Consider the following 15,743-nt stretch of genomic DNA (forward strand, 5'->3'; position numbering starts at 1 on the left):
GGAAGATGCAGGAGAGTCACCTTATCTGAAGTGTGCTCACACAGCAGCTGGCACAGCTGCAGGAGGACACTCAATGCTTTTGCCAGTGGCAAAAAATGTCAGGAGGACTCATCAGGCAGTAGGAGCAATGGTAGCATGAATGGAAAAGCAGGAACAGAAAACAAACCCAGAACAGAAGTATAACAGAACTTAGACTTGTTTCTGCATGTGAAATCTCTTTACGAGTGTCACCAGCAGAGGAAATGCCAAGCTACAGCCACCTGTGCATGACAGACATTGGGACAAAATGGCACCTGCTAAAGTGTAACCCCAGAAGGGCTTGCAAACCACAAAGCAAACATGTTTCAGAAACCTTTCCTTCAAGCTGCTTTGAAACACATGCAAAGGAATATCTGGTGTACAGGAGAACACTAACTTTTGTCCAAAGTAAACCCTTCAAAATGCATTGAATGCAGTGTAAACTCCCTAGAAGGAACCTGGTTGCTCCAACCTGGTTGTCAACTCTTGCTGCCTTATGACATCCACAACCTGATACCAGCCAGTGCTGAGCTATGTGAACCCCTGTCTGACCCATCAAAACACTGCCTTAGGTTATGTGAAATAGCTACATGTCCACCCACATCACAATACAGATTCTTTATTCTTAATATGGGAAAATCAGAAAAATAACTGCAAACAAAAAAATCCTACACGATCAAGGTATACCTCCTCAGTGTATTCTTTTCAATATGATTAAGAAAAGCAGCTAACACCAACAACTACTGTTTTGTCTCAAAGCAGGTATCCTCTGCTCAGGATTAACCAATTCTAAGCCTTTAATTTGCATGAGATTTCAACCAAACACCACCACTTATTTACAAAGTACATTATTAAGAACACCATTAAAATTAAAATACTGCACATATTTTGTATATAATACTTTATTTGGATGATGCAAAGGAATTTGTAGTAATAAATCATAAAAATACTAGGGATATTACTAGAGACATGACTTCTCATCCCTTCTCTCCCATAATAAAGCCAAGAGGTATTAATTATTTAAAGTTACAAGCCATTGTGTGATCTCCAGGTCCCGCTAAACATAGGGGAAATTTGGCTTCTGAGAATACAGGATTGGGTCCCTTTGGCTTGGAGAATTTCACCATTCCATCAGAAATGCCTGTCTACCAGCCTTGCAGACTGACAAATTGGGCTCCTTGGCTCTTGCACAGCATCAGGAAGATGAAAACCACATGAAGATAGGAAAATTGTGCAAAGCCAGGGGCAAAAGATCACATGCAATTCCTGCAGTGTTGATAAAAAGAAGGAGTTTCTTGGAAGTTCAGAGCTCATTTTAGACAGATCTGTATTTATTTTTCTGTGATGCAAGTGAATTACATAATTCACGTATTCAAGGATCAGATTCAGAAGCAGCTCCAACTTACACAGCAGATACACAATCACCAACTGCATGGTAAGAACAGAGTACCAAAGCTACTCATTCTTCAGTCTAAGAATGGGTACAGAAAATTAGCACAAACATGACTATTGCAGCACCCATATTTTTTTCACAATGAGGAACACATGTAAATAGAAAACAGCCTGCAGATGTTCCTTTCCTCCCTTGTCCATTTTTGATTGGTACACACCCATTCCCCAACTGTATATACAACATCCATGCAGAACAAGTGGCTTTTACATGACTAGATGTATTTGGGATGAGACACCATAAAACCATCTAAAAGAAAACTGTTTCAAATCACAAGTTTAAAATACAGTTTCAAAATGCATACTATGCATGCTCCTCAATGTATGAGACTTCTAATGCACATACTATATAGTATCTGTGCTCTCACCTAGCCTATAATGTATTATTCTAACACAAAAAGTGGTGTCACAGTTCACTTGGATCTTGAAAAGACAGGCAACACCATCAAGTTTTAGTTATTTTTTTCCCATTTGAAAGTATGTGAAAAGTTTTTTTGCAGGTATGTAATTGTTAAGATATGGGTTAGGAAATTTAATTCCTAATATTGACTAGCTTCTTGCTTTATATCCAGTGAGAAGAGTGTTTTGAAGGCCACGATCTAGCTGCTAGAGCATTGGACTGCCCAGTCCAACTGTTCCCAGTTCTGTCCTGATCATGATACAACTTTAGACAAAGCTCCTTGTACTTCCTGTTGTACTGTGCAGCCACGAAGTATAACGTGCATATGTATTATGCATATATTACTGATCTACAGATACAGATCCATATAGAAGAGTCAATGCATGCAGTCTACCATATCAAGGATTGATACACAATAATTATCAAAAGCAAAGCATATATTTAGAAACTGCAATAAGTCTAAGAGATTTTACTTGGTTGTGCATCTTTATGAAAAAGCCAACCACAGTAAAGTTCAAATTATTCCTATCAATTATTTAAAGCAATTACATTTATGATGGTATTTATTGCATTTATTAAACCAACATACAGAATGCTCCTTTAATGTCAAATTGAATGCTTCCAAAGACACACAAATAAGGTTTATAAACCAGTAAGCATCAACATCTCATTTGCTGTGACTTACCATGGTGAGTCCCAGAAGGTTGCACATTACTATAGACTGTTGTTAACTTGAAACAAAATACTAAGAGAAGAAAAAAATTTTCATTTATTCATGTCTGCATTATTGGAGAGGACTGAAGCCCAGATTCAGCAAACCCCTTATGCCTACTCTTTTTATCATGTGCATATTTTCATGTGCATATATTCAAACTAAGCTGAATAGCATATGCACATGGCCAAAGCTTAAGTGAAGGGGAAGAATTTGGAGAATCTGGGCTACATGGAAGTAAACCATTGGCCTCTTCTGCTGGTGTCTTACTGCTTTGAACTTGTTACATACTCATCTCCTTCGAAGCAATGTTTTAGTTTGCTGTACAAATCAGTGTATCACACCACATTAATAACCTAGCCATATTTTGCATTGATAATTTTATTTCATCACTCCAGAGGACAAAACAGTGGTAAGAAATCTGGTTGAGTGCTAATTCCTTTTGCTTACAGAAATGAAACCAGGAAATTAAATAACTTCACCAGTGGGGAAACAATTGTTTTCACTAGTTTAAATCAAATAACAGCACCTGCAAATGCTGGGCTTGTTCTTTTTTTCATTCACTTGCTCAGAGAAGCAGGGGGGCTTTGTTTGTTTTTATGTTGGATTTTTTAAAGTGAATGGTTAAGAGAAACAGAAAGCAGAAGCCAGGCACAAATAACTGCTTAACGTAATATAAAAATTAACAACAGGAAGAGATGGTTAAGCACTGAAGTCAACAACAGATATGTTCTGTAGAAAACAGAATTTCCTGACAAAAAATGCATACATATTCTATAGGAAAAATGCCTGCTCTACCTTCAACTGTCACCTTCCAGTGCATGACACTTCCAAATTCCAATTACACTACTTCTTTCCCTCCTCTGAGGGGAAAACTTGAGGAATTCTATTAATTTAAACATACGCACAACTGAATTTCAATTCCAAATTAAGACTATATCCATATTATGTTTAACCATTGATTACAATACAAGATTGTAATAATGCAATACAATAGTGTTTTTTAATAAGCATTCATTAACATATAGTTTGTGTCTTGTATTAGGAAAAAAGCAACAAAAATCAAAAGCACAATTATTACAACACTTTAACAAATGTTTTTTGAGTTTTATAACTGGTTCCAAAACCTTATTGTGTAGTATCCAGAAACTTGTCAGAACTTGCAAGATGGATATACTTCAAAACTATTTATATGTATGCATATAAATACACACATACACACACACACACATATACATATATATATATATATATATAAAGACATGCCTCAAATCAGAAGTTTTTATGTATAGTATAGGTACAGTAAATTTGTTATATTAGGACTCCTGTCCTGAAAAGTACATGTCCTTAGACAAAGATAAACAAGAAAACAGGATGGAAGTGTTATAATGTAATTAAACACTCCAAATATTTTTCTTCATTTTGATTTTCTTTTACAAAAGAGATAAATTCTCTTTTATGGATTTTTATCCATAACAATATGGATAAAAAACATATGACCTTTTATTTGCATTATAACTTAAGAATTTCTTTGGGCCACATGAAGCACTGCTATTTTTCATACTGTCATTCAAAACATCTGGATTTTAGTGGTTTTATAGCACAAACTGCTTGTTCAGAGTATAGCCTTTCCCCATTTAAAAAAAATTTATACCCCCGATTTCATTCTCATCACATGGCTAGCATATGTTTCATGCCAACTTCATTCAAGGCTAAAACTTGTCATAACCCATCAGGCCAATGAATTATTACAGGAATGCAAAGTAAAAGGGAAAAAAAATCCCATCAAGTCAGAAAAAAGAAAAACAAGCACCAACAAAAACACAAAAAAACCCTCTACGCTATTCTGAGAAGGGAGGAGACAAATTACTACCTGATTCCCAGTTTCTCTCACAAGTTCATCATAACTGAAAAGAGCTGGAAGAAAAGAAATAAAGGATGAAGAAGAGGGAGAACTTGGTTTCTGTATGACCTGTGAAGTTTTCGAAATAAAGCCAATCAGATAGGAGCCAGGAAAGGAATGCACATTATTGAAATATTTCTCTTTCAATCAAAATAGCAAAATACAAACCAGCTTGCCTCATGGAATCACCACTGAAAAAATGGTTGCTTCAAATTAAGGCTACTCCTTTTGTCAGCACACATCCTCCTCAGGTTCACTCACCATTTACCTCTTTATTTCCAATAAAGATTGGAGATAAGAAAGGTACAAGATAAGCATTATTTAGCTGCTTCTATATTTATATGGAGAGGGATGCAATAGAAAAGGTTTTTTTACTTTAAGGGTGGTGTGTATGATGTAATATTTTTGGTGTTTTGTTGGTTTTTTTTATCCCAAATAAGGGCCTGAAGGGTTGCATAGACCCTGGTTTGCCTTTTGTAGTTTTGTAGCAAAAGATCTGCAGCAACATTATTATAATACTACTGCCTTTTACTTTCCTCAGTTTTTTTATTGTTACAAAATCCAACTGTTGCCACTTAGCATTAGTACTGCTTCACAGGCAGTAAGAAGGCAGGCAGTTAAGCAACTCTGAAGTGAGAATTAGTCAGCAGAGAGCTGCAAGAATATATTCAAACTGCAGATAAAGCCTATTGAAAGTAACTTGCTAAAAAAAAGTGTGCGCCCTCTCCAAGGCACTACCTGTACCTGTTGCATGCCACCACTGGGAGTGTCAGGACTCTGAGACAGAATGACTCAGAGGGTGCTGCAGACCTAATGCCTGAGGGTAAAAAACTGTGAGGAGAAGGTGGGTGAAGATGGAGATGGCATAGGACTGGACTATACAATGACAAGCGACACTAGTTCAGTGAGTAAATGAGCTTTACATGATGATATCAAGGTGGGTAGAGTTCAAGAGCTGGATAAGCACACCAGGAAAAACCTACAGTCAGGATGTTACAGTCAGGACAACCTCATATCTCACTGCTGCTAACATAGGGAAGATCCCGCTCTTCCTCTGCACCACCACTGGCATTTGGCTAACCCAGCAATGAGCCATCCAATTTACAAACCTATTAATGACTGCTTAACAAGTGAAAAAAAAAATGTCATGATTTTATCAATTCAATTTAAGTAAAGTTTGCTGTGAATTCACCTGAAGGAGAGCAGCAGCCCATGAACTTTAGACAATACAGATGACTGAACAATAGAGCACAGGATGATACTGTCAATGGACAACACTGAAGACAGATTTCATGAAAGCAGCCCCCTAAGCAGAAACAAGACCCACAAGGTTCATAAGCAGACACTATAAAGCCAACAATTCCAAATATACAGGTTTTAAAGTGCCTTAGGAAAATGCTACTTATTCCTCATGTGCCAATCTACACTAGATGATAACCCTTTACTACTATCAATTATCATACTCGTTTAAAAAGTAAAGGACAGTGGCAAATCTAACCATTTTAATTCTAAAGACTCTTATCAGTATTGTAGCACACCATGGAAGCTGATGGGTTCTTCATAATCTGATTTCCCTGAAAGCTTGGGAATATCTTTCTCTAGACACTTTACTTTGAAATCCTTCAGTTCTGCAGCACTGGGAAGCATCCAAATGAAGCTTACACTTGCAACCTTAATTCTGTCTTTTGCGTCTAGGCATTACTTATACAGTGCTTAAATAGGTGATCAAACATTACTTTCCATTTGATATCTGCATCCATGCAGAGCAAGGATCAGATTCAGAAATGAATAAAAATGTATAATAAAGGAGCATAATTCTTTATGTTCCTTCAGCTGTCTCTGTCAGAGGGTTAAAAGCAACCAAACCCAGCAAGCAAGCAACGTTAAGTTTCTGTCTAATGTAGGAGAGATAACCAACAGGACACTATTTTATCCCTGTTTTTAAGAATGATACTAAGGGAATGAGTTCATAACAGTGTGAGCTGACTTAAGCAAGCTCTTTTTTCTTTTCCTCACTGCAAACTCCCACCACTTCTATGAACTCCAGCATTCTTCAGACCCTTCCACAAAACAGTGATCTGGCGGATGGTAACAAAAAAACCTGCATAGCCCTCTGACAGATCCACAAGTTTTAAATCAATTCACAGAGCTGGTAGGAAACAAGAGAGGGGAATAATATCTCCCCATATATAGCTGCAGAAACTTATGTCCACCTATTTGCCTGTGAAGCTGCAGTTAAAGAATACATCACATTCTGGAAGGGATCCCTGATTATCTGGGATATAAGATTTGATGATACAAGCAGTCACAAGCTGCAAATATGAGCAGCACCCACAGTTTTGTCTAAAGACAACAAGAGTTGCTTTTGGAATATATGAAGAAAAGCTAAGGATTCAAAAAGTTCTGGCAGCCGTTTGTGTCTTAGCTATCACTTGGAACATCAGATAATCACATCCTTCTCACTCTTATGATTAAATGTTTGTGAGAGATACAGTTATGAGATCAGTAAACATACAAAAGCCTCAGAGAAAAATTAGCACCCGCCTTCAGAGCCAGGCTCACTAGTGTAGTAAATAAGACCTAGAATAAGGACACCATAAAATACTCTGCATCCCCTCATAATTTTGCATGGTATGTTCTAAAAAATTAATGAAGCAGAAAACCTGTGGAAAAAATTTTATCAGGATATATACACACACTGAAAAGGGCTAAAGTAGATTCCCAGAAGACAGACTTCACAATCCAAGTGTTCTTCTTACACAGCTATGAGCTTTTCATTTTTAGAAGCCTCTGAATCCATGCAGGCACAGGTGAAACACCCATTGACTTGTGTTATCTACAGAGATTATTTCTGAGCAAAAATAAAAATGAACCAGTGATGTTCTCACCACTGAGAAAAACCTGGAACATTGTAACATTACACAGTGGGACGTGAGCCCTCATACAGCCAAACAGGAACAGAAAGGGAACTGTGTAACCACAAACTGTTGCCCTACCAATCCTGAGAGCATACAGCCATAGATGCTAAGGAAAAAACAGCAGAAACAGCAAACTCCATCCCCTCCTCATCTGCCTATCCACTGGCACCTTCAGAGACTGGAGTGATGGGGATACAGTACACCAAAGTGGAACTCAATGGGAGCTGAGTAGCTTCCACCCTTTGGCAAGGCAGAACACTTGGTAAATATAATTTTACTATTAGTCTCTTTAAAGCTATGCCTCCTAAAATCATAATAAAGCAACCTCTAAAGAGTAAGAACAATGACCAAGTATGCTTTACAACAAACCTATTCATTTAATCAGATTTGGAAAGTCTGTGTTTAATGTTTTGCTCTGTGCCAGACATCTTCTGTGCCTGAGGCTATTGCATGTACTGTTTCTTCCCTCATACAGTAACAAAGATGAGGCTTCATGAGTTACCAGGAGAATGCACAAGCTAAAGCTTGTGAGGCATTAAGACAGAACAGTGATCAGTATCACAGAAAAGCCTATATACGTGTGTCCTCAGTATTAATTTACATTCACTAATGACACAATGTACAGTACATCTCAGTAAAAGTGCTCAAACTAGCAAACAACAGTTCACTTTGAAATAGAAATATATAAATGTAGAAACAACTGCAATACATAAATACAAAAAAAAAATATCATCTCCTATTTGTTTGGTCCTCTCAGCAGGGCAACTTATTTAGTATAACAACAAACAGGAAAATCCACAAATATAGAAGAGACACACAAAGAAAAGTCTGCTAAGATAAAATTTCTCCATTCCCACATGGCCTACAAAAATGCACTTCTGTCCAACCACCTATTCCAAACTTCCACCTTTTTCCAAACCTCCACCTTTTTTCCAAAATCAAGTTCACTTGCAGGAAGTTTTAAAACACAAGAAATTCACGTTATTCTGGGCTGAACATACTGAACCACACCAGAAGTGTCACATCAAGTGATATACCAGCAGCTCTTTGTCTCACACAGTGAGAGACATATAGCTTTGGCTTTTCCTTTGACCTGACTGGCAAAACAAGAGAAGTAGCAGCACAGTGCAGGGCAAAAGCATTGAGGCTCTACCTGGCATCCTGCCAGCAAGCTGTAACAGATTTTGGTACTGTGTTGTTTTAAATATAGCAAGAAGCAGGTCCCAGCCTTCTGCTCAAGCTTCATTTTTTCCAAATGGTGTGAGGAGTAATTGCTTGGAGAACAGGCTAATTTTGAAGTGAAAGAGGGCACAGGGGATGGTGTGAGCAATACTGGCAGAGATGCTTGGTGTCAATCAGGAAAGAAAGAAATGAAATATCTGTGGATTGTCATATGAATTAAAGCAAGACTATTTCAGACAGGAAAAAAAAGTAAAAACTGCATGAGGCTGAACAGTCACCTCTTTGATGTTTTAGATCTTCAGTGTCTTTCCACTAAGCTGTTTCCAACCACATGCATACACCTATAAGAAAGTGTCTGTGACCACCTAAGAGTTAAGTAATTCAAGTTAGCAAAATTGAAAACACTAACTTTAATCTCTCAAAATACTCCTGAGGGAGCACAGGGAGAAGAAGGGAAAGAACCAAAAAGACCTGAGTTTTTCTACCATTGAAACATGGATAAAATACAAATTAAGGAAAAAAAGCCATAAAAAAGGAAAGAAAAAAAAAAGGGAGGGTGCGGGGGGAAATTACAACTAAGGTTACAATTTTATGGAAAATTCTCAATAGGATCTCTGCTTGTCAGCATTATGACTGAAGAAAAGGCATTTATTTGAAAAAATTAGACACATTTTAATATCTTAACTATTCACACACTATTCAATAATCATTATTGACCAATTAACACACTAACTTGAACAGGAACAAAAACAAATCTACGAATAAAATTGTGTACTTACTATCATTTAGTGTCGTGAAGTCCAGAAATTGATACTCATAGTAAACATCTATCTTGGTTTCTACCTGAGGCCTCTTTAAAGTTGAATAGATATTACCAGGTCGTTTTTCATCATTCTTCTCTAGTTTGTTCAATCCACAACCCATTTCAGCAGCTCCTGATGCAAACAGGCAGGGAAAAGAAACATGGAAAACTCATTTTGGTTTTGTTTTTTTTTTTTTCTTTTCTTTCCAGCTTCATGTAACACAATCGTATACTGCAGTGATTTTTAGTTTTAAATACAAGCTACCCACAAACTATATGGAATCGTATCATTAAATGAATGTTCAGATAGTCGCTGAAGTACATACCATTCATATCAACCCTCAGGCATACTATTATTTTATTCAAAAATTTACAGTTGAATGCTTGCATTTTGCATCTTTCGCTGATATTCAGTAATGTACTCTGGAAGACACATATTCCATTATAAAAATTGGCTGAAAATGCAAAATAACTTGCTAATATAAGGGTTGACAACTTCATAACAAATTATGCAACTACAGTACTGTCTTTTACACAGCTCTCTGCAACACTTAGAGCTGCAATTCAATGGAAAAGGAGGTTTGCAGAGAACTACCAGCATTTAGAAACCTACCTTGCTTCCTTCCACATAATTTCAAGGTAACCCACAGGAAATAATGGCACTTCATAGAAGGCATCTTAACAGCAGAAAAGGCACATGACTACAGAACAGGGCTAGATAAATCTAGTTCTCTTTGATAAGCTGCCAGGATTAACCCTGACAATCATTTCTGCTACACATTGAATGTTTCTCAATATCCTGCACATTATGTTCATCTGAGTATGAAAGAATGGAAAAATTGGTTGGTGATGATCCAAATACTCTCATTCCTCTTCAACAACGCTGGCCAGACTCAGGCAAACTATTTCACCCAGCAGTGAGTATGAGAAGATAAAAAGACACACCAGAAAGGCTTCTGAGGTTTTTCCTTACAAGCCATGCAAAACTCTGCCTCTACCTACATGGAGAAACTCATCCTTCAGGGATAGGGTATGACATGCAGAATAAACACACAGTGACGAAGAGGAGCTCCCACAAGCCACCCCAAACACTTGGAGGAATGGGATCCATTCAGTATAAATGCGCTGCATGAAACATCATAAAAATCTTTGGTTCAGCCTCCCTGCAACCTCCAACAGATAGCAATGAACACCTGAAAAACTTCAGTCACAACCTAGGGTTGCCTTTATTGTGCCAATGAATAAACCTAAAGCAGAGAATGAAAAACTAGTTCAAGTTCCTCATCTTCAAAGATGTGCTTATGGAGTTTATTCCACTGCTTCATCCCCCTAATCATTAGAAATTAAGACAAATTCCCAGCCCCAGAGTATTTCTATCTACCTTGAGAAATTTATGTCGTTCTTTAACTTTTGTGATCTTTGTTACATACTTCTTTGTGAAGCCATTTTTATGAAGTTACCATGTCCCTCCCTGTCATCTGTTAGGATGAGCATGATCAAGTCATTTCCTGTCTGTAGTGAAATGAGGCATCCAGTTGCCACTAATTCCCAGAGAGTGGCATGAGCTTGTGTCAAGCCCACCTGTGCCTAATTAGGGTGGGCCCCCACTGCGCATGAGCAGGATTAGGGGGCCAATAAAAGGTGAGGCTTGAAGCACAGGCTCAGCTCATTCCTGAGCACACCTGCAGAGAGGTCAGTTGCTTCTCTCAACACCGCACTACCTTCATTGCTCCGCTAGCGCTCATCGCCCTTAGGGTGAGGCTCTGAGGAGTCTCGAACCCACGTCCTCAGGATTGCTCGGGTTGTCTGTATAACTGCGTGCTAGCTGGCTGCACCACTCAAGCCTCACCCTAAGGGCGATGAGCGCTGGCGGCACAATGAAGGTAGTGCGGTGTTGAGAGAAGCAACTGACCTCTCTGCAGGTGTGCTCAGGAATGAGCTGAGCCTGTGCTTCAAGCCTCACCTTTTATTGGCCCCCTAATCCTGCTCATGCGCAGTGGGGGCCCACCCTAATTAGGCACAGGTGGGCTTGACACAAGCTCATGCCACTCTCTGGGAATTAGTGGCAACTGGATGCCTCATTTCACTACACCTGTCAGTTACAAGACATCCTTCACAAGAGACATCTTGGAGACATCCTGGTCCCCAAGCAGGTAAAATGTGGGTTTCATGGATAGACCACTTGGTGGATAAAGAACTGGCCTGACAGCCACACCCAAAGAGTGGCTGTCAATGGGTCTGTGTCCAAGAGAAGGCCAGTGACAAGTGGAGCCCCTCAAGGATCAGTATTGGGCCTGGTCTTGTTTAACATCTTCAATGGCACCATGGACGGTGGCAATGAGTGCACCCTCAGCAAGTTCACTGATGACACCAAACTGTGTGGTACAGATGAAATGCTGGAGGGAAGGGATGCCATCCAGAGGGACCCTGACAAGCTGGAGAGGTGGGACCATGCCAACCTCATGAAGGACAACAAGACCAAGTGCAAGGTCCTGCATCTGGGCTGAGGTAATCCCAAGCAGTGATGCAGGCTGGGCAGTGACTGGCTTGAGAGCAGCCCTGAGGAAAAGGACTTGGGGGTGCTGGTGGATTCTCATTCAACATGAGCCAACAGTGTACACTTGTAGCCAGAAAGCCCACCAGATCCTTGGCTGCATCAAGGGAAGTGTGGCCAGAAGGTCAAGGGAGGTGATTCTCTCCATCCTCTCTGATCTTGTGAGACCCCACCTGCAGTCTCCAGTTCTGGAGCCCCTGCTACAAGAAAGACATGGACGTGCTGGAGTGTGTCCAGAGAAGGACCACAAGGATGATCAGAGGGCTGGAGCACCTCTCCTGTGACGACAGACTGAGAGAATTGGGGTTAGTCAGTCTGCAGAGGAGAAGGCTCCAAGGAGACCTTATAGTAGCCTTCCAGTATCTGAAGGGGGCCAACAAGAAAGCTGGTGAGGGACTTCCTAGGATGTCAGGTAGTGATAGGACATGGGGGAATGGATTCAAACTAGAGGAGGGTAGATTTAGATAGGATGTTAGGAAGAAGTTCTTCACTGTGAGGGTGATGAGACACCAGAACAGGCTGCCCAGAGAGGTGGTGGAAGCCCCATCCATGGAAGATTTTAAGGTCAGGCTGGACAGGGCTCTGAGCAACCTGATCTGGTGGGAGGTGTCCCTGCCCATGGCAGGGCAGTTGGAACAAAATGATTCCCTTCCAACCCTGAAAATGCTATAATTTATCACCCCACCACTCCCTTTTGCATCACTCCTGGTTTCATTTCTATACATGAGCGCAGGTGAGGGTGTGTTCAAAATGAGACCTTAACAAGGCCTATCAAAAGAACACTAATGCTTCTCTGTCTCCACTGCAAGTAACCTGCACCTAAAAGTCACAGCTGAATCAGATTCAGTTTACTGTCAGCTTCTCAGCAGCCAAAGAACCCATTTCTCTTTATTTTTATCCAACACGGCTAATTGAGGAGCTACTAAACTGTACCAGAGGTCTCTGCTCATCCCCTAACTTTGCTCTATTCCACTGCATTTCCATTAGCCAGTAATAATTTCATCCCATTCTCCTGCACCCCTGGAAGAGCTGGAAGTCATTTCAGAGTCAGCAGTGCAGTCCAACTTCATGTCAACTGCAGAGTCTGTACGTGCATAAAGTCACCTGTGAATACATCAAAATAGGACTGACCAACACATTAAACCTTAAAAAAACACCATAGTAAATATTCACAAAGACTGACAGCAGAAAGAACATTTGCTAAACATACCTAAAGCATCAAGAAAAATAGATGATGTGTCATCAATACGTTTTGTGATTTTTATTTTTTTCATTCAAGCACCTGAGGTTTTTCCCTTCCAATATTCCTGCCTCCAACTACAGGGAAAGGCTAAAGGTTTTGGGTTTTTTTCTTTCCAGCTAAAGTTAAAAATCCTCAAGATCTTTTTCTGCTCCCAAAATGATACCTTCTGCTCTTCTTTTTATTTTTGTAATGACAACTACTACTATTAAATAAAAAAGGGGGATTATTCTTTCATGTGCTTCTTTCTTTTGCTTAAGTCTAAAATGTTATTTATTTTGACATATAAATGTATATTAGTTTGCCTTAACAAGATATGATGAATACTTTTATGGCGTGTAACAGAACACATCCAGAAGCATACTTGTGCTTTCACATACTGCAGAGTAAAAAACTAAGCAGTAAGTTTTAGCAAGCATTTCAAATTTCTTGTTTCAGTGATGGCTCAGTAATTCTTACTTATCTTAATTATACTGTATGGCATTTTGTAGGGAAAAAAAAACCAACTCATAAGTCATTAAGACAGCAATGCCTGTAACCTTTAGTTACACAATTCTGAAATCCACAACACTCTTCAGACAGTGATGACTGCTGGAGGCCTCAGGTACTCAGAATTTCACATCACAGTGTGCTGCATTCTTCCCTACACAGAGGTGAAAGTGCTGGTAAATAAAATCCTGCTTGTCCACTGGCTGCCACTGACACTCCCCTCTGCTTCTCTAGCAAACATTTCCTTGGCCCTTTTCAGAAAACCAGTACACCCTCACTGCCATGCAAGCAGTGAGCTCTGGAAATGGTGCCAAACCACAAGTCATTCAGCATAGAAACACCTGTGCATCTCAGACTGGACTGAAAACATATTTTTTGTATTAATTCACTGACTGACAGCTTCGCAGAAGACTGATTTTCACCTTCCTGCTGCTTAGCTAAAGCTTCAGTTGGTATCCTTGAGTGTACATCCCCAGATTTCATTAAGTATAGACAATTATGTTACTAAAGCATACCTAGAGAAAAGGATGCTTCACTTAAATAAAAATGAGGTATCAACAGAAAAATAAGTTTCACAAAATCACAATCTTTTCCACAGTAATTAGGATGCAAGTGCTAGAGCAGCAGAAAAGTAATTTTAAGAAATAAATTTCCTTCTTTAATACAGGAGCATAAGTACTTTTTTTAAGAAACAGCAACAGATGTATGAATACTTAAAGTTTTCTCAAATATATTGATGATGTGTGTAGGGCAAGTAATCACTGAATCACCAAATTCTCAGTGTTATCCCACAAACTTCCTATTGGGACAACCTGCTTTAAAACCTTCCAAAGATTTTTAAGACTAGTTACAGCCCTCTTCCAGCAAAATTAATGCTGTTCAGAGTCTTTCCCTCCTTGTCTGAAAACATCTCGTTGCTTTTCAGTTACAAATCTAGTTGTCAACATCATAGTATTCACCTTAATTTTCTACACTGAACTTATACAGAGTGCTCTAAGGAATGTTCATCACTTGCATTCAAAGCAATCTAAACCCACTACAATCCCCTTTTTCAGCAGGTATATTGTTTTGCTATAAGGGATGGTGAAGGCTGATGTACTACCTATATTCATCATGTCTTTCTATATGTGCATGTGAACTCAACTTTGTTTTTATTTGGTAGTAAAACAAAATATATATTATAAGTAATATTAAACTTTTTCGAAAATTAAAAAAACACTTCTTCAAAATCACTGCAAAGCTTGCAAATATATATTGCTCTGCAGTAAATTCTAAAACAACCTTCTTCTTTTCCACTAATGTAAAAGGTAATTATCAACTCACTAGTTCCATAAATAGAAGAAGTATCTTGAGAGAAAAAGTAACATCTACTTAAGAATATTAATCACTAAAATTAAGATTTAACTATGCTGGAAAAAAACAATTTTGTCTACAAGTTCACTTAGCTTGTGAATTAATCTTAAATGTATTCTATGATATTGAAAAATCTCTAAAATTGTTCTTGTGCTCAGCCACGTGATGGAAAAACTAGAACTGAAACTCAGATCTAACAACAGATGGGGTTTTTTTAGTCTGTATCTCACTTTAATTTTGCAAAACATGAAAAATGGAAACTGTGATGAGCTGCAGAACAGCAGCAAAGCATACAGTCAATAAATACATAGGTTTCTCTTGTGAGTGACTGCAAAGGCCCACACTGGTTAGGAAACCAGTAGCTTTCTTCTGCAAAATGAGTCCAAAAAAATTTATCCCAGGATTTGTACATCCCAAGCAAATACCCAATTTGGAAGCTACAAAATGACCTACTTGCTGCCACCTCCTCCCAATTACTTTCCACCACGCATTTTAAGAGTAGAGGAGCTGTGGGGAGTATTTGGAAGAATAGGACAGAAACCTACCCAAGCACTGCAAATGACCTGTCCCTGAACACTCCTTCCTAATTCAAGTTTCAATAAAACTGGTAGTACCCTTTGCCAGGAAAAAAAAAAAAGTAAAAAAAAAATTAAAAAAAAAAAAAAGTTAAAATGACTTGTACTCAGGAATAGAGAAAAGAAGTATCTCCATTTGTAAGCACCT

The 15,743-nt window shown here is 38.8% G+C and overlaps 1 protein-coding gene across 2 annotated transcripts in view; it reads right to left on the reverse strand.

Moving 5' to 3' along the window:
• The window catches only part of RFTN1 (raftlin, lipid raft linker 1), a 98,035-nt gene that overhangs the window by 76,265 nt on the left and 6,027 nt on the right, over positions 1-15,743 (reverse strand). For both annotated transcript variants that reach the window (XM_030446392.1, XM_030446393.1), the window contains one exon: positions 9,362-9,517. In XM_030446392.1, coding sequence (XP_030302252.1) covers positions 9,362-9,506 — 145 coding nt within the window. In that variant the 5' untranslated portion in view covers positions 9,507-9,517. The remainder of the gene's footprint in view (positions 1-9,361; positions 9,518-15,743) is intronic.

The sequence above is a fragment of the Calypte anna genome, chromosome 2, assembly GCF_003957555.1.
Source record: "Calypte anna isolate BGI_N300 chromosome 2, bCalAnn1_v1.p, whole genome shotgun sequence".
Lineage (NCBI taxonomy): Eukaryota > Metazoa > Chordata > Aves > Apodiformes > Trochilidae > Calypte > Calypte anna.